This window comes from Polyodon spathula, chromosome 11, assembly GCF_017654505.1.
Source record: "Polyodon spathula isolate WHYD16114869_AA chromosome 11, ASM1765450v1, whole genome shotgun sequence".
NCBI lineage: Eukaryota > Metazoa > Chordata > Actinopteri > Acipenseriformes > Polyodontidae > Polyodon > Polyodon spathula.
In genome coordinates this window covers 18186869-18204917 of record NC_054544.1, presented here as the reverse complement: position 1 = coordinate 18204917, position 18049 = coordinate 18186869, and the positions used below count along the sequence as shown (strand labels likewise).

The 18049-nt window shown below is 38.6% G+C and overlaps 1 protein-coding gene across 3 annotated transcripts in view; it reads right to left on the bottom strand.

Moving 5' to 3' along the window:
* Positions 1–18049, bottom strand: part of nbeal1 (neurobeachin-like 1) — a 77689-nt gene that overhangs the window by 21919 nt on the left and 37721 nt on the right. For 2 of the 3 annotated variants that reach the window (XM_041262921.1, XM_041262922.1), the window contains exons 9-27: positions 16120–16426; positions 15610–15716; positions 12508–12594; positions 10755–10838; positions 10107–10205; positions 8630–9210; positions 8302–8434; positions 7657–7776; positions 7065–7371; positions 6584–6669; positions 5028–5117; positions 4391–4568; positions 3721–3854; positions 3129–3288; positions 2587–2689; positions 1855–2011; positions 1296–1454; positions 602–761; positions 121–209 (exon numbers count right to left, since the gene is read on the bottom strand). In XM_041262921.1, the coding sequence (XP_041118855.1) occupies positions 121–209; positions 602–761; positions 1296–1454; positions 1855–2011; positions 2587–2689; positions 3129–3288; positions 3721–3854; positions 4391–4568; positions 5028–5117; positions 6584–6669; positions 7065–7371; positions 7657–7776; positions 8302–8434; positions 8630–9210; positions 10107–10205; positions 10755–10838; positions 12508–12594; positions 15610–15716; positions 16120–16426 (3141 nt within the window). The remainder of the gene's footprint in view (positions 1–120; positions 210–601; positions 762–1295; positions 1455–1854; positions 2012–2586; positions 2690–3128; positions 3289–3720; positions 3855–4390; positions 4569–5027; positions 5118–6583; positions 6670–7064; positions 7372–7656; positions 7777–8301; positions 8435–8629; positions 9211–10106; positions 10206–10754; positions 10839–12507; positions 12595–15609; positions 15717–16119; positions 16427–18049) is intronic. The other variant, XM_041262923.1, reaches the window with a different exon arrangement.

Genomic DNA, 18049 nt, shown 5'->3' with positions numbered 1-18049 from the left:
CCAGAAGTAGAAAGCTTTTCAAAAAAAGGCGTGAAGATCAAAATTAAACTGCTCTGAATGTATACTGCTTAAAAACTACTGCATATGGACGGGACCTTTTTAAGATTGTTCTGGACTCACCTTTTTACAAATGACCAGCCTAATATGCAAGCCTGCTTTGTGAGTCAAGTGCACCAAAGCCATGAGATCTTTGAAATTAACCACAGGATCTAAAGAACAGAACAGAGATATAGCATCACACAGAAGAAGCACAGTAGAAAATAATCTAAGAACGTACTAAACAACATTAAAGCCCAAACTGTTTTGTCAGGGCTCCACCTGTCCTGCTCTTCTAGGTTGACAGCTGATAAAGCAGATCTTTCAGGAGTCAATGAAATTAAGCAACAAGCTACCTATTTGAGGAATCAATTCCAAAATTCTCAATATAGTCTGCATGTAACCACTGTCAAGCTAGAATCAGGTTTTAAATGGGATTCAAGCATGAAGGTTCAAAACGTTTATGGATTCAAAGGGATAGATTCCCTATACTGTACATGCAAATGTAGATTGTGAGTCTCTTATGCACTGTGGAAAAGTGAATTGTAAATAGCTGTTTGCTCACCTGAGTTAAGAACCTGGTTTAGGAGGTTTTTAATGAGCGAGAGAGTTATTGGAATTTCATTGAACAGTAGGATCAGCCCGGAGTACCCAACCTCCCTCAGCTTGATGCGCTGCTTGCTCTTCTCGTACACTTTATCACACTTAAGCATTCTCTCAAAGATCTGTGAAGAGGAGATTAAAAATAAATGATGGACACGTGTCTGCCTGTCATTAGTAAGCACCATTTAAACCAGAACAAACAGGCACCTTTATTAACAGTCTGTCCGAAAGTGAAAGAGCACTGTTTCTGTGGTATTCCAAAAAGTAGCCAGCAATCACACCTATCAAAACCTATAGGGGTTTCAGAAATGGTAACGTCATTATTCAAGCCCTAGCTGTGTTTGTTAATATTACTATTAAATAATGTTTTTATAGTGGCATTAATCTACTTTGAGATGGGGAGATTTCAAACAGTGTACCTATATGGGTCTACACAAGAAACACAATGATTGGCAGAAGTGCCTCCCCCTAGCCAGGTTGGTTTAAAGGTAACATTTTGAATGCAATATTTAGTTTAACTTCTAAGATTATTTGGAATGGATTTCCATCCCTGTGATGTGGGTACTGTATAATGTAATAAAACCTAGTTATTACACAGTACTCCATGCACCCACACGGATCTCCTGTACACCATCAGTAGTTCCTGCTCTGCTCACCTTGAAGACCAGGTCTCTGACTTTGTCAGTGTACTTGTGGTTGAGCAGCAGTGTGTAGAGGATTTCCGCATTGCCAGGCTCAAAGAGCAGCAGGAAGAGCTGGTCTCGGGATGGACTGGTCTGCAGCAGATTCAGCAATACCTCCAGGATCCCACAGAGCTGACAAAAACACAAAACATCGGGGTCAGTACAAATCAACCACAAACAAAAGCACTGCACAACGGAGTGTGGGGAGTGCATCATTAGCTTTTTGTTTATGCACATTTGTACTGTGCTGTGTATCAGGACTGGTCATATCTATATCAACTGATCTTTATTAAAAACCGACATCCTCCACCATCATTGTAAAGGAAATTAGTGTTATCATTCTAAAAGTAAACAACCGTATTCCCATGTAAAATGTAGACAGATTCCGATTCTCTTGTTAACATTCGGAATGTGTCATCACAATTGATTGGGGGATAATAATCCTTTCAATAACCAGTTACATGGATCCAGAAGTGGCATTAAGAATAATAATGTGTTTTCGCTGTAGCTGGTACACTCTTTGGAACCCCACCTGTTCTTCGTCTCCTATTGCCGCAACATATCCCAGGATACACTGCACCTCCTCCTGCACCACCCCTTTGCTGATGAAGTATTTGATCAGTCCGCAGAGCGAAGCACGAATCGTCTTCACATCATCCAGACACAAGTCATTCTCTTTACTGTGGGTTCTGTGGAAAAGAATGCACAGCTGTAAAACTCCTAAAACTGTGTGTTTTAGCCACCGTTTGTAGCATTTTCTCATTTGTGTGCAATACTGCGTATCTTGTAAAAAGATTTAGGCAACTTACTGTATTTTTAGTAGCATGCTGGGTGCCAAGCAAGATACTAATATAGCATTCTGAGGAGGTGCATCCTCCATTTGTGGATGACATGTAAACCACATGCAAAGAAAATGGTACCAGGGCAGGTGCAAAAAGAGCTGTGAGATCATGTCTGTAGATGATTTTTACATTATATTAACAAACAGACCTTTCGGAATCTCACAGAAATGTTTACATAATTGTTACAAGTGATGCCTATCTTAAAGCCATCCTAAACCACGGCATTTTTTTTTTATAATAAACAATTACTATTGCTTTTGAATATTAATTATTATCTCCTTAAAAAATGCAGTGGATATTTAGAAGTCACAGTTCGGTTGCAGAACCAAGGAAGTAAGCATATTAAACAGAATTTAGGATCTTGGTTGTTTAAAAAAAAAAAAAAAAACATACATAGCATGTAAATAAGATTACAAACATACCCATAGTAGAGACGAATAGCATCCAACACAAACTGAACTCCATACTTCCTCCTGAACAGCTTCCGGCTATCTTTGATTATTGTCGACAAGTACTGAATGTGGCCTGATAATCAAGAAATAAACAAACAGAAGAAAAATTAAGCAAGTAATTAAACATAAATTAAAAAAAAAACACTTTGCATCTGCTTGTACTGTATTATAAGGTACTGCAGATTTTTAAAAACAACAACAACGTACAGCACATCCCCCGCCTCCATGCAATACAAATTCCAAGCCGTCAGTATCATGAAAAACTACATCACCATGATCTACAGTCACTCTGCACATAAAAAATATATACATATATATATATATATATATATATATATAGACAGGCAAATGGACATTTGCATTCTCCCAATAACTTGTGGTAAAGTATGTCATTACAAAATCAAAAATGGGTTCTCAATATATGTTTAATATTCTAATGTACAGCATATATAATAATGGGGGTAATAATAAATACTAATGTGGGTTTCTTCCCCTCCCTCAATCCCTCTCACCGATTCTGAAGGGGAAATCTCCCTGGTTCCAGATACGGAAGTCTAGAAGCAGGTACTGGTACATCTGCTGCAGCAGCACTGTGTTCTTCTCCTGGTTCACCTGTTCTATCAGCAGCTGGACAGCCACCAACACATTCACATCCACCATACTGCTTGGCAGCTGGAGGGACAGCAACAAAGGAAAGCCATCTTTAGCATTTAAACTGAGAGCACATTGTTTTTGAACATTAGAAAAAATCTACAGTAGTTCCACAGGAAATTAAAACAGACTTTTTGCATATAATATGAATTCAGGAGGCCATCTCGAGGACTTAACATTTAAGGGATTCTCAGCATTTATAGGAAAAAATATTTTTAAACCCTCCTCTCAACTAGAATTAGAAAAGGCAAAGCCAAGATGCTTTTAGAGGGATTACCACCCACTGGGTTGATCTAACCCCTAATATTAGCATCATTAAATTCAGAAACAGTTCATTGACACAGATCAATATGCACAACGTGCTGAGCCATCATATATATATAAGCATAAATACTTAAACCATCTAATTATCTCAGTGACTCAAGGCAAGGCTCAATGTCAACACCTCCATACCTTTTGTAACAGGGCCCCTAAGGTAGCAACTCCATAGGAGTGGATAAGATTCTCCTGGTTGATTGGGTGTCTTTGAATGAAGTGCTTTATCATCAGAAGAAAGGTAGCTACAACATTATTTTCCAATCTAGCCTCTGAAAATAGAGTAAAAAAATAGATTCATTTGTATCTAAGTAAGTAAATTATCTTCAATTCCAAGTGTACTTCAACATATGATGCATAAGAGTGTTTGTAGGCTGTTTTGACTGGGTTACAGGACACTGCAAAAGTGTATTTACTGACTTAGACAAGCTGTCTCAAATTGACATGATGGGCTACAGGACTGCGAACGTCCATCTATGCGGGTAACACTGGCACCAGTAGAACTAAATGGGCATCTATTTGTTTTCTAATCATTACCAAGATTTATTTAGTCAATTGTCAATTTAATTGAAGGAAAAGGTTGATGAAGAGACCACTGTTAAGTGGACCTTGCAGTTGAATGGAATTTTGAGAGATGCATCAGGTATGAGTTCTGAAAGCAGGTGACATCAGCACGGTAAAAACAGAAAGTAGCGAGGTTAATGCTATGAACAGGGTGACGTGTCGTGGAATAAAGAAGGTGAAATCTGCGCTCCGATTGGCTGAAAGATCCCGAGCAGTATATAATATCTATTCAGATCTTTCTTACCTGATGCCCTGGGGGACGGCAGGACCACCCAGTCCCCGTCGGATGGGGTCAGCAGTTCAGGAGTTATGTTCTCGGCTGCTGCAGCATCTCCTTCGCTCCTCTCAGCCCCAGTCAGGTGGCTTAGTTGTTCCAGCAAGAGGAAGAGGATGTTTAAACCACCAATACAGTTGATTGTGTCCTGTAGTGGTGATTAGCATTGTTAAATCAACCCTTTGAAAAGGGAAAGAATTCAGACTCAGGATGCATTCTGTTCTAGAACTGCACTGTTTCTTAGCCGTTTTTCTTTCTGTAAGTATAACACAGTTTTTTTTAGTGATATTTTAAATAGGGTTAGCTGAATATGCAAAGGTCGAATCTTCAGGTGAGATGAGGAAACTGAGGTAAAGAAATTTTTTGTTACAGGTCAGTACAGCCTCAGAAAATGTCAGGAGGAATTTTCAAATAGTCAGACCCAACCCTGTACAGTACACTGTAAAGAGTAAAATGAAGATCATACACAATTTCATGTGCGCTTCATTTATAACTGGCTCAATTTTGTCAGTATACAACAAAAATCATGTGTAAATTAGGCACATCATATAAAAAAAGGGGTACTGTAGCAAACTACAGTTCCATACTTCATCAAAGTGTGTATTACCTTTATGTCCCAGTTAACGACTTTATTCCCAGTCAGTCTCCCATGGAGAAGATTTGGAGAGAGATCAAGGCAAATAGGGCTTTTGCAGGCCTGTAGTAAATGCAATGCATCATTTTACTTTGCACCCACTCACAATATCTATCTATCTATCTGTACAGTGGAACGTTGCATATCCGACCGTTACATAACCTCCCTGATCAATTAACCACCTTGCTAAATAAATAAATAAATATTAAAAGTAGGCTATGAGAGTAATGGCATTGGCAGCAAATGTAGCTTCCACAATGCAAACAGAAATAATGCATTATAGCAATCAGCCTTTTGGTGCGTTTCCCTTTAAGAGAGGCGGGCTGTGTGAGTGTGTCAGTCAGCTGTGTGTAACAGTGACGTTTCAATATACCAGTCGAGAAAGTTTCTTTTTTTTTGTGCAATGTGTTTATATGATGAAGCGCACGGTTGCAGATATTGGCAGTGTGTTGTTGTAGCTTTTAAATGCATTTGAATTCAACAAAGCAAGATTCATAAACGCAACGCTCACCGGCCGTTTGTTTAAAATAGCCGAAGCAATAGTCCAACCGAGCTGCTTATCGGCTGTTGGCAATATCAGGAAAGAGTGCAAAGTACGGTGACAGAGATATTAAGAAAGCAGAACCAGGGAGGCAGGGAATTTTAGAGTTAAGAAAGAAATCAGTTGCTGGTTACTGTACATTTGCTGTTTGTTTTTTTTTGTTTTTTTTTTTTAAAAACTTTGCATGGAGATGGCTTATAGTAAACAGCATAGCAACACTGTGTATTGTAGCCTAATTAATCTCGTTTATGTTTGCTTACTTTTAAAGCAAAAAAAATTCCCATGTTTAAAGCAGTTTGCTTTGTTGTTTTTGTTCACTATCTATTTATGAATGTGTAAATGCTTTTTCTATAGATGTTCGCAAATCAGACTTTTTCACATATCCGCATATACCCCAGTCCACAGGGGGTCAGATATGCAATGTTGTACTGTGTGTGTGTGTGTGTGTATATATATATATATATATATATATATATATATATATATATATATATATATATATATATATATATATATATCATTTACACACAACCGTTGGCATTTCTCCAAAAATATATATATATATATTATATATATATATTATTATATATTATATATATACTATATATTTTAATATACCAAGTATATTAATTACTAATATAAATTTTCAATATTTAAATAATTGATATTGCGCATTTATATATGAAAGCTTTTTCTAATACTACATAACGGCTTCAAGTTTTTGTTTTGGCATTGTGTCACATGATCGATTGTTGCGCATCTGTCATATGAAAGCTGTTTGTTTTATTAACATTACAGGTTTTCATTTAACCAGGGTTTAACATGCTTCCCCACCTAAAAATCCCACCTCCAGTAATGCTGACGAGCTAAAGAACTTGAGGAGTACTTGCGTACTGCAAGAATAAACACAGGACCGAATCAAGCGGCAGCCTTGCAGGCAACCATTTCTAATGATTTGGGTCCCTTTTTGCTGCTGCTTGTGACTCACCTTCGGCGTGTAGTAAAGGAGAAGTTTAGATGGCATTTCTGACAACTCTGACTCTTGAGCTTTCAAAAGAGAAATGCAATTTGGTCCTACAAAAAAAACAAAAAAAAACACATTGTTACATAAATAAATAAACCAAACAAGCATATCAGTGGCATTCATCTCACTTTGCAGTTGTCAATTTAAAATTAGAACCATGGGTGACATGGAAAAGATCACCATGACCTAGGTCGGCATGTGAAAATTCAAGTGACATACTGACAGGTGGACACATGACTTATACTACTGTATACACCACCCACATTATGAATGAAAAAAATGTAACAGTTTCCTCCGCTCCCTCCTTATACCTCCAGATTCGAATTGTCTTAACTTAATTAATAGTACTCTATTGATGATTGACAAAGCAGGAAACTGCTAATTCTTCAGCATGTACTGTATACTGACAAACCACAAAGAATAAGCAGTTCTTACTCTACAGTACCTGCCAGATATAAAGCCTTGACTTGTGCTGGTTGCAGAGCTTCGTGGAAGACCAACACACTGCCCAGCTGCCCCTCCAGAGAGGTGGGGGAGCCCCACTCGCTGTCCTGGGTCCCTGCAGAGATTAGCTTGGTCACAGACTCGGGTTTCCCTGGCAGGAGCCCGCCCCAGCTGGGGGAGGACAGGATCGCCCCGAGTGATGCCCGACCCGGGGTAGTGGGAAGTGAGAAAGGGGGGTCTGGGATCTGCGAAGGGGGAGGAGTGGTCGTCCTGTGGCCAGCAGAGCCGATACAGCATGAGGTAAAGGGCTAGATAAAGGAAAGAAAAAATAAAAGAAAATGTGTTCATCATGCCTTCTCATATGGAAAGACCACCTAAAAAATTCATATATGCACAATCTAAATTGGAGTCAAGCTGCTTGTTTGAGGATATCGAGTCCCAAGTTATCTACTGTAAGAAATGTACTCCAGTTTGGAGCGTTGGGGGGGTTTAACTGCATTGGTTTAAAAAGCTTAGATTCCTGCAAACCCCATTTAAGTTGGTATGAAAACTCTATTTGTTTTTAAGATTCAAAACAATGGAAAAGATCTTACCTCATTCATAGTAGGAAATTTTAGTGGGGCCGACAGCTTCTGCTGTCCATTGACATATATATACACCAAACTCTGTCCAAAGGGTCTCTTCCCAGGCACATGAACAACAGCTATACTGTGCTGTTAAAACACACAGAACATAAAAAAGTACTGAGTTTGTAAAGCCTATGTAGGTTCCAATTACATAAATAAATTAGTAACAATTGACATGACAGCAGATCTGAATGAGCCAGCAGAAATTAATAACAGTGTCATAAATAACAACCTTTCTTTTTTACCCTCAACTTCCCTGAAGAAATAAGAGCTGGTAGTCACTCAGATATGGTCATGTCCCTCCTAGACAATTGAAACACCTTGCAGACTGGCCATGTCGAATCAGCGCCTAGCTGCCCATGATGGCCCTGTGCCTTATTGTGTAACAGAGTGATATAAACGATGCTTGACAGCACTGGATTACTACCGAAAAGCTCATTCAGATTCGTAGAATCTGACGAGATTCTCGTTGACTGTATGAGGATCAGAAGAATTCCACAGCAGGAGCCAGCAATACAGGTCAGCAATTAATCAATGAATAGATTTCATATGAAAAGAGCCCAAGAACCCAGGGCTTCATGTTCCGATTTTACTTTAGAGCAAAAGGCTTACCCAAAGGGAGTCACAGAAACAGTGATCAGGCAGCAGGACGGTCACATACTCTTTCTTGGTGCACACGGCTACTACCAGAATTCCAGAGGAAGTGATAAAGGCTTCAAAACCAGTCCCACTAGCTGTGAAAAAGCTGGAAAAAAACAAGACAAAAACAAATGCAAACCAATAAAGCAACTCTCTTTAATATGCAGTCTTGCTGTACTTGATTTTAGGAATATATCATTTCTTCTATTTCTCCATTGTTATTTACTTTCACAGTGACCACATCCAAAATGATAGACTGACACTTAGAAAGTACAAAGATAAAAAAAAAAACACGTCCTACCTGTAAAGTTGCTTTCTTTTCCCTCCTTTACTGAAGAGCCCACCCCCCTGTTGGTCCTGATCCAAGCACAGCCAAGCATAAAAACTGAAGGCATATCCTGGCCAGCGCTGGATTGTAGGCACAGAAATCCCTGCCATGCTAGGGGACAGGTCGAAGTACTGCAGTGCACTATCTAGCCCCTGTTTGCGAGCCATCCCAAGGATAGCCCTCATTACCAGCACCACATAAGGGTGGGCCTGTTTGGGGTCATCAGTCCTCAAAAGCCTAATTAGCTGTAGAAGCTCCCCCGTGCTCAGTGATTGGCTGCCGAGAGAGCCTAACAAACTAATCAGGTTCTCCGCGCAAGTCCGGTGAAGGCAGGTATGAAAGTTCAAGGACTCCAAGATGCGGAGCACCATGGAGGCGTTGACACAAGTGTTGCGGCTCTGGCGGTTCAGGCTGCAGATTCTTTTCAGCCAGTCGGAGATGAAGATCTGAAGGTCGTGCGAGTCGAGATCCGGGAGCCACTGGATAAGCAGCATGAGGGGCTGGACATTGCTGATCCCCAGAATCCCAACCGAAGTGTGGTCCCCTTCAACAGCCTGGAGCAGAGAGGAGAGCATGTTTTAAAAGAGCGGAAATGAATCCTTCAAAAAACATACTATAGCAGGCTCTTGAAACAAGTCATAGATTTTTTCTAAATATAGAAAATATTAATTCTGGTAAAAATAACGCCTAAACTTTTTAAGCATAAGTAAATCTCCATCCATAGGGTTTATTTCGTATTTTTATGTACTGTAGTAATATTCATAAGTGGGTGAATAAATAAACCAAGAGGGAAACCCCAGCTGGATTCTTACATTGAGTTTAGCAGCCAACATTACATTTAGTCTAATTTTACTATCTTAATGGGAGAAGAATGTCATTCAAACTCTTACATAATACTCTTAAAAGCAACTACATTTAATTAAAGGACATAATTTTGTATTCCTATCCAGACACTCCAGGAATGTGTGAAAACAGAAGGCAGAGGGAGAGAGCTGTGTCTGACCGGGAGACGTCTAAAGATAATTAAAATAAACACCTTACAGGCTAAAATAAAAAAATAAATCATGTTAAAACTACAGTCTGATTTTGGAGATTGCAGGAAGAACAGAAAATGTGTAGGTATTATTCTGATAGTACTAGGCTAAACTATATTCATACAGGCAACGCTATTAAGGAGGTTTTTATGGTCCTCTTTCTCATTTTAATAAAAATCTACACTTCAGTGACACAACCTGTGTTAAAGGGTATGGCTACAAATTAAGCATTCATATCTGGCACAACAGGCATTGCTGCTACATATTGGGCATTTTTGTATTTTTTTTATGACTATTGTACTTGACTTAAGTAAATATCTGCTTGAAACGTCAAGACTCTAAAGCTCAGAGGGCAAATACAGTATAATAAATGGCAACAGGTTTTACGAAACAAAAAAAAAAGAAGAAAGATCTACCATGTTCATAAGTTCTTTCAACAGCTCTCTTGATGGCTGTCCCAGAGATTTCAAAACTTCATACAAATGTGTGTAACCAATCCTCTCTTTGAACACCTCCTGCAGAAGAAACAGCACAATACAGGAGCATTAGTTAAAGTAGACTGCGTTGACACATGGATGTTACTGTAATGCGTATAAAATGCAGATACTGCATTACACTGAAAAAGCAGTTTTTTGTTTTTAGGCTCAAAATATTACATGTAGAGATGATTACCTGGAAGCCTAATAACCATATTATTAAGTATTATATTATATTATTAAGTGGACCATTGCCTGATCCCAATAAAACATCTATTTTTGATGTGCAGATCCTTAATTTGTGTTTCGTAAGCTACAAAGGTTCATAACATTTTCTGTGCTTTTAAAGCTCAGATATGTATCTTTGTTACTTATCAAGAAAATCGGCTAAGCAAACCGCTTACAGCCCCAGTTACTGTATTTACCTTCAAACTCACTATACAGTAGAAATCTCTTCACGGTGGATGAGGACATTGAAAGGTCTAAGCACTATGCAGAAAAAGCAACAGGAAACCGCATCCTCTATGCAGTCACATGAAAGTAAAAATGTTCTACTCCTATATCAAGAATAAACACCTGCATCTTTACCTTAGCAGCAGGGGATTTGAGCATCACTGTAGTGAGAGCTTTTATTGTGGATACAGCCAGGCAATCCAGCCGACCCTGAAACACCTGCAGCACAGCATTAAAACCACATTGTTGGAAAAGGAAATGAATGAACATAAAACTATGTTTCCTAAACTTCCCTGGTTGCTACAAAATGTATACAAGAAAAATAAATAAATATACATAAATATACACATTCTTATGTTTAGCCAAAAGAGAGCTGACTTTTTTTTTTCTCAAAATGATATGCTGTAATGCATTTGTATTTAAGAAGAGTGACAAGTTCCAAAATACTTCAGGTGTAGCATTTATGTATTTATTTTCAGGTAAAGGGCTCTTCAAAATTACATTCCAGAAAGCATTCCTCTGTATTCCTGTTGAGACCTTGTTTGTCCTATCTGAGAAAGATAAGCCAGATGTATGGATTTGAAAACCTGCTTTACACTAAATTTAAATTCTACAAGTCTGCTCTTTTTTCACTTTTAAAACATTATTGAATTGACTGGTTAAGCGTTATTGGCCAGTCTGTATTGGGTTGCATTTCCTGGCTGCAAAGCTAGTCCAGCACCACAAGTATGTGTACTGAGCAGGGATGGGAATAAGACTCCCTTTGCATAGCAGTTTGATCCACTCCTGGTTTTACTAGGAGTTTAAAAAGACACAATTGAGCTTATTACTTGTACACTGTAGCTGATCAAGAGTGTATTAAAATCTGGAATGAGTGAACTTGCTCTGCAACAGGAGTCTTATTTCCATCCCTGCACTGCACAGCTTCACCAAATGCTTTTTCTGTTGGTTTGTGGTCCTGGTTCAAGCTGTTGTTTGCCGACAGGAAAGACGAGATTGACAAGTATTAAATAAAATAACAGTAATAACTTATAAAAAGAAAAAAAAAATGTGGGCAACAACCAGCACCTTCTCCTGCTCTGAAGCCAGAGGCAATGAAAAGAGTTTCTGAAACGCAAACACCTTTAAAAAAAAAAATAATGCTAATAAACCCATGGCCCAGCACCACAGCTTAGATGAAAAAGAGAAAAACAAAAAGAAACACAACCTGACAACAATGGAACAGCAACCAGGATAACCATTCCAGTACAGCACACCGCTCCTTTCTAGTTTTAGTTGAACTGGGTTTCCAGAGCAAAGTAATAGTAAATAGGGCTTTTACCACACAGAATGGAGAAGGAGCATGGTATAAGTGTATGTACTTGATGTTTGATATTAGTTGGTTTGCATAATGTTAACATGGCTTTACGAGATACATTATCCACAACTGATTAAAAAAATCCCCAAAAAAATTTGTATTCCAGGTGCAATCTGCTTATTTTGCAAAAGGCAAATAATGTTACAAAATGAGAAAGAAACAACTTAGGCAGACCTGCATGGATGCAAGCAATGGAAGTGGGTGAATGCTAGCTACGTCACATATAAATACCATGCTTGTGTTACAGTACATATACACTACTACCTGTACACTGTACATACAAAAAACTGAAATTCAACCCAAGGATCTTGTTGTAGAACCCACCCCACCCCCACGGGGCTGGTAAACATTACTACAATGACCATGGCAATGCTTAAATTGAGGAGGAGAATCTAAAATATCAATACACTGATCTCTCGCCCTGTTTGTAATTAACTCTTGTTTTAAGACAGCAAGGCTTGTTTTCAGTACTGGAATGGTTATTGGATTGTGCTGCATTCGCTAGCAGAGGTGAGGTGTCACTGGGAATACCTGGTCCTCATTCATTTCTGTCAGAACTTTGTTGGCAAGATCTTTCTCGCTCTTGTCTGCTGCCTTACATCTAGCATTTACAACCAGCTGTTGAATGAACAATAAGCAATATAAGGTGTTTTAAAAGTCTCGTCTGCAATACAGAGTCATAACATTACTTAGGGTTTGAACAAATATATATTATAAAAAAAAGCATGCAGAAATAAACAGGGCTTTACTGTAGAAAACTCCTGTGTTTATAAAATACCCTTATTGTAGATGACATTACAGTATCTTGTAACTGGCAGATGTATGATTTAAGGCGAGTAATGTATTAAGAATGTATTATGCCCTTTGATTTAGTGTTTTAATTATAAAAAGTTTAACTAGACATGTAACATGCTAATGTTTTACAGAAAAATCATAATGCATCTTAGGCAAAACACACAAAAAGGTTCATAGTTACTAAATTAATCTAAAATCTTGAATTAATTTGCTTTACAGCAATGCAATAAGAATTTGTTTTTATGGCAGTTGACTGTAAATAAAACGTGAGGTAAAGTTTCCTGAAAAAGGGAACTGGGTTAGGGCCACTAAAACTTGCTGTGCTCTGTCCTGTACGAGTCACAGAAATATCTTTAAATACCGGTATATCGTCTTGGGCAGAACCCATTCACAGGGGAGAACAACTATATTTTATGAATTAGGAATGAGATTGCCATTTGAAATCCATGCAAGCAGCATATACTATCAGATTTAAGCAATAAAGTAGCTACACATTTACAGTAACAAATATTGTTTTTCAGTTTAAACCACATTCAAATTATTCATTCTTTTACATTACCCTCCCTTGTCTGTTCCCCTATCCATTTAAATCAGGTGTCTCCTATCCTGGTCCTGGTGGGCCGGTGTCCCTCCTGGTTTTTGTTCCAACTGTACCCGACATTAATTAATTGAACCAATGAAGCTTCTAATAAACACTTACTTGGTCCAATTAAGTAATTTAGGGTACAGTTGGAACAAAAACCAGGAGGGACAGCGGCCCCACAGGACCAGGGTTGGAGACCCCTGGTTTAAATAGCTAAATTATTTTTTTTAAAACCTACACTATAGGTTTTTCTCCAGAGCCAAAGACAAATTGGAGTCTGGAAAACAAAAACAGCAGCAATGCTGAGGGACTTGTAAGAATGTTATTTTTAAGATCTTAGATAGTGTCAAACTAGGAAACACATTGCACATCAAGTCATCTCACACAGGCTTTCAGATTCACCTGAAGGCACGATACTCTGTGAAAATGATACAGTAACACAGACATGCAGACAACGTCAAGTTCACAGTTTAAACCTTCACTTTGAAGCACAGATTAGCTGATGCAAATGAGGCAGCTATATCTGAAGATTATGACACAAAGCAGGGAATTGCATTCTAAATGGAAATATGTAGGATTTGACTTTGAAAAGGTCATTGGAGGTTTAAGACAAAGTTACTTTCAACAGGGCTCCCAAGTGGCGCATCCAGTAAAGGCACTCGCATCGAGTGCAGGATGCACCAGCAACAGTTCTCTAGCAATCGCTGGGGCAGGCCAATCCAACTGGTCACCCAGCCACAAAGAAATCTCAGAAGAAACTGACCATAACAAGAGAACCATAACAAATACGCACTGAAGTCAGATTCTTCAACAGGTCATCTAACAGGGGCTAATCCTAGATCCAGTTACTTAAAAGGCGCAATAACCAAGGTGAGAAGGGTGCTCTGCCTTGGGTTTAGTTATAGCTTTAATTCAAGGTGTTACTGAGGAACTTGGTAATTGGCTCCAAAAACCTTTTTTAAATGTTCCAAGCTGAAGTTGTGTGGTTCAAGTCAAACTTAACTTCTTGGTGCTCAATATAAAACTTCTTCCATAAATTGTGCACCAAATCTAAACCAAGGTCAATTTTACATACAGTAGAAACTAGTAAGTACAGAGATGCAGGAGGGGTATTCATTCAGTATACAGGTCCTAGTAAGTACAGAGATGCAGGAGGGGTACTCATGCAGTATACAGGTCCTAGTAAGTACAGAGATGCAGGAGGGCTACTCATGCAGTATACAGGTCCTAGTAAGTACAGGTTCTAGTAAGTACAGAGATGCAGGAGGGGTACTCATGCAGTATACAGGTCCTAGTAAGCTGGGTGCAACTTGCACCGAACCACTTCAGCTCAAATTCTGTTTTGTTTAATTATAAAATGGTAAAAGGGTACTATTTGTGTGTTAACAGTTCATTCTCCTGTTTAAACTGTCTCCATGCTGGGGCCAATGTTTCTAAAAACAGCAGTAGAGACAATCACACGCATTCCATTGTACGAGCTACTAAATTAAATACTGGAATATAAGCCACAGCGAATCATCCATCAAACAGATAAGCGGATATGCTTTGAGAACTATAAATAACTGTCTTGTCCCTTTGCTGCAAACTGAGAGGGAAAAACCAGCACCGAAATACATTTTTAAAATTACAAAAAACATGTATTGTTTGTTTGTTTGTCTGTCTGTCTGTCCCTAGTCTGCCAAGCAGTGAGCAGCTAGATACAGTGATGAAACAATTTTGAATATTCTGAATTTGAAGCATTCTCAATTTTTTTTAATATATACAGCTGGTGCAGGGGTGGAAAGAAGACTCCAATTACATTGCAGTTTGATCAGTTTCTAACTGAGGACAATTAAGTAAAATGACCATAACCTCTCAAAATTGGACTACCAAACCATACTGTAACACAGAGTGAAATGTCTTGCGAAATAACAAAAATAAGAATTAAAACAATTGCTCACATATTTTCAATGGCTTTACATGTCTTTAAATAGATAGATGTTTTAGATAGATATATGTTTTAGCTGTGGTTTACCAAAAACACAACACAACACAACACACGGGAAGAGATTGCTGGTCAATGATGTATTGCCAGTGGTGAGACACCTGTTGCCCAACACCCATGTACACAATAATAAAAAGGACTTGGCTTACAGCAAGTATATGCACACAGCTTCGTGCAAAGAAACCAAAAACATCTTCCCCCAGCCTCCCACTTTAAAGTAAAGAAAGAGCAAAGCAGTGCCTTGTACAGTGTCATGCTAGCTGGTACCTACCTTGCTGTTCTGAAGCAATCGGATGAGGTGCTCAAAGCAGTTGCTGTTTAGGAAAATGGCCTGAAGGACTGGTCTGTCAGAGCAATGAAACATTTCAGTGACGGTGTCTAAGCAATGAAAAGACAAAGAAAATAATTTTACAAAAGAAGTGCATGCCCACATTTTCACATCAACAGAACACATCTAAACAAAAATCTGTAAGGAATGAAAATGGCATTTATTAGAAAAAAAGGGAGTTCATCTTTAATTTACTGAAAAACTATTGCGTTCTAAATAACTTGCTACAATTCATTTTTGGGGACTCAAAAAATTAAACGGTAATGTTTGGGAGACGGGGGCTGTGGCAAACATCTCACTTTCATACACAGCAATAATAAGGCATCAGGAAAACCATGAAGATTTAAATATATAAAATCACATCTGAGAAGCTGTGCTGCCACATTGAAGCACACACCTCCATCTACATGTGAAGCCCCAGTCTGGCTCTGGGGGTGCAGAAGCAATACTCACTCAGCATCTGTATCTGCAGTGTGATAAACCTGTTTTCCCACTGTCTGGATTTGGTCTTGACAGGCAGTGCAGTGGGGTCTGAGTTGAGCAGCTTGAAGTAATTCTCCAGGATGGTGCTGATCTCCACCTGCCGCTGGTCTGAGCTGCTGGATAGCAGCATCTGCACCACTTCGGTCAGGCACTTCAGGGTCAGCTCGGCCTTCTGGTTGATGTCACCTGGGTCCTTGTCCTCTATCAAATCACAGTCTGCCAGCAGCCTCATCAGGACCTCCATGGTGGCCGGAGAAATCGCCTGAAGTGCATTGCGCTGGAAAATATAGGCGATGTATTTGTTTTTGTCCAAATTCAACTCAAAGACTAAAACAACAAGGACAATTAATGTCTGGAACATATTATATACAGGGTAACTAGCTGGCTGAATAGGCATACATGTTATTCTCAGTTCTCGCTCCATTTATTTCAGGTGTGAAATGTGTGTGGTGCAGATAGTCAACAGGGTGTGGCCACCCAATTTAGTACATCCTAATGGAAAAAATATGTGATATTACCCATGATGATGGACTAATGTATACAATAGGTTCCTTATATTAATGCTCTACAATAAATACAACTGTACTGCTCAACCTAAATAAAACACTACTGCCCAGGGTTGTATTAATAAGTGGTCATATTATATTAGCCCTATACACTATTGTGATGTTATTACCTTTAATTCCAAGTTGGAGTTTAACAAAAATATTAATAAATAAATAAAAACCTGGAAAATTGCTTTACTTTGAAACTTCATAGTGAAGTTTTTACGTGGACTACTACTGACCTCTATTCAACCATGTCTAAAAAACTACAGGAATATAAATCTAATCTTCAATTTAGTATACTTCTTGAAATACTAAATCACTTTCTCAAAAAGGCATTCTTGACTGCGTATTAAAAACGATCTTTATCACAATATTTCAACCGATATATTTTCTCAAGGCCAGTCAGAAAAATCTGCTTTTCGATTCACCCAGCAAACCAGCTTTCCATTTGCTGCACCCCTCATTAAAACAGGAATTTAGTGTAATATTTTAATGTCAGTTACTGTTGCAATTTAACAGTCCTTTCCCATGATTTCTTGTCAGTACATGTTTGGAGGACTCATACACTGCATTTGCCACAGACCACTTTTAGAACACTTTAACCCTGATGCCCAATACAGAATTTGTGGTAACAACTCATTTCATTTTGCACAGCCAGTAATCACACCTCTTTGGTCAACTGAGTGGTGACATTTTATTCTATTTGAAAACAGATGCTATCAGTTAGGGAAAATTTTGAAACGTTCAATGCGGTCTGTAAAATATATTACTTCAAGTGTAAACATCTGAAGAAGCTTGTGACGAGTAAATGTGTCTAGTTTGGCAGTGCGCTTGTTAGAAAGAATTTGAAATGTACTGTTACAGACTAAGGTGTTCTTTTAAAAGCTGCGGGCAGGCTCCATTCTAGTTCAGCTGTTTTGTTACTCATGCAAATTTAGCATTACTGTCAACCTGCAACAGTTGCCTCTGATATCTGGTGAAGAAAGCTCACAGATCCCTACAACAGGTAAAACGAGGGTGGCAACCTCGAGTCAGATCATAGCTAAAGGTTGCATGATTAACCCAGTGTGTGCTGAGGTGACCTGCAGGCTTCCAACTCGGATTTGTCTGTAGCTCAATTATAATTTAGTAGGCAGGCATAAAAATGCATCTGTATTCATCAGTGAGCTAGACTTATATCAATGAGTCAATGCCATATCAGGTAGCTGATCATATCAAACACACTGGAAAAAGAAATCTAACTTAAAAGCCCCCTTTCTTTAAAGGTAAAGCACTATTGTTTGTTTTGCACATTTGTAGCTTTTTTTGCATTTGAGAATTCCACTTTTTTTGGGTGCCTCCCAAGGGGCGCC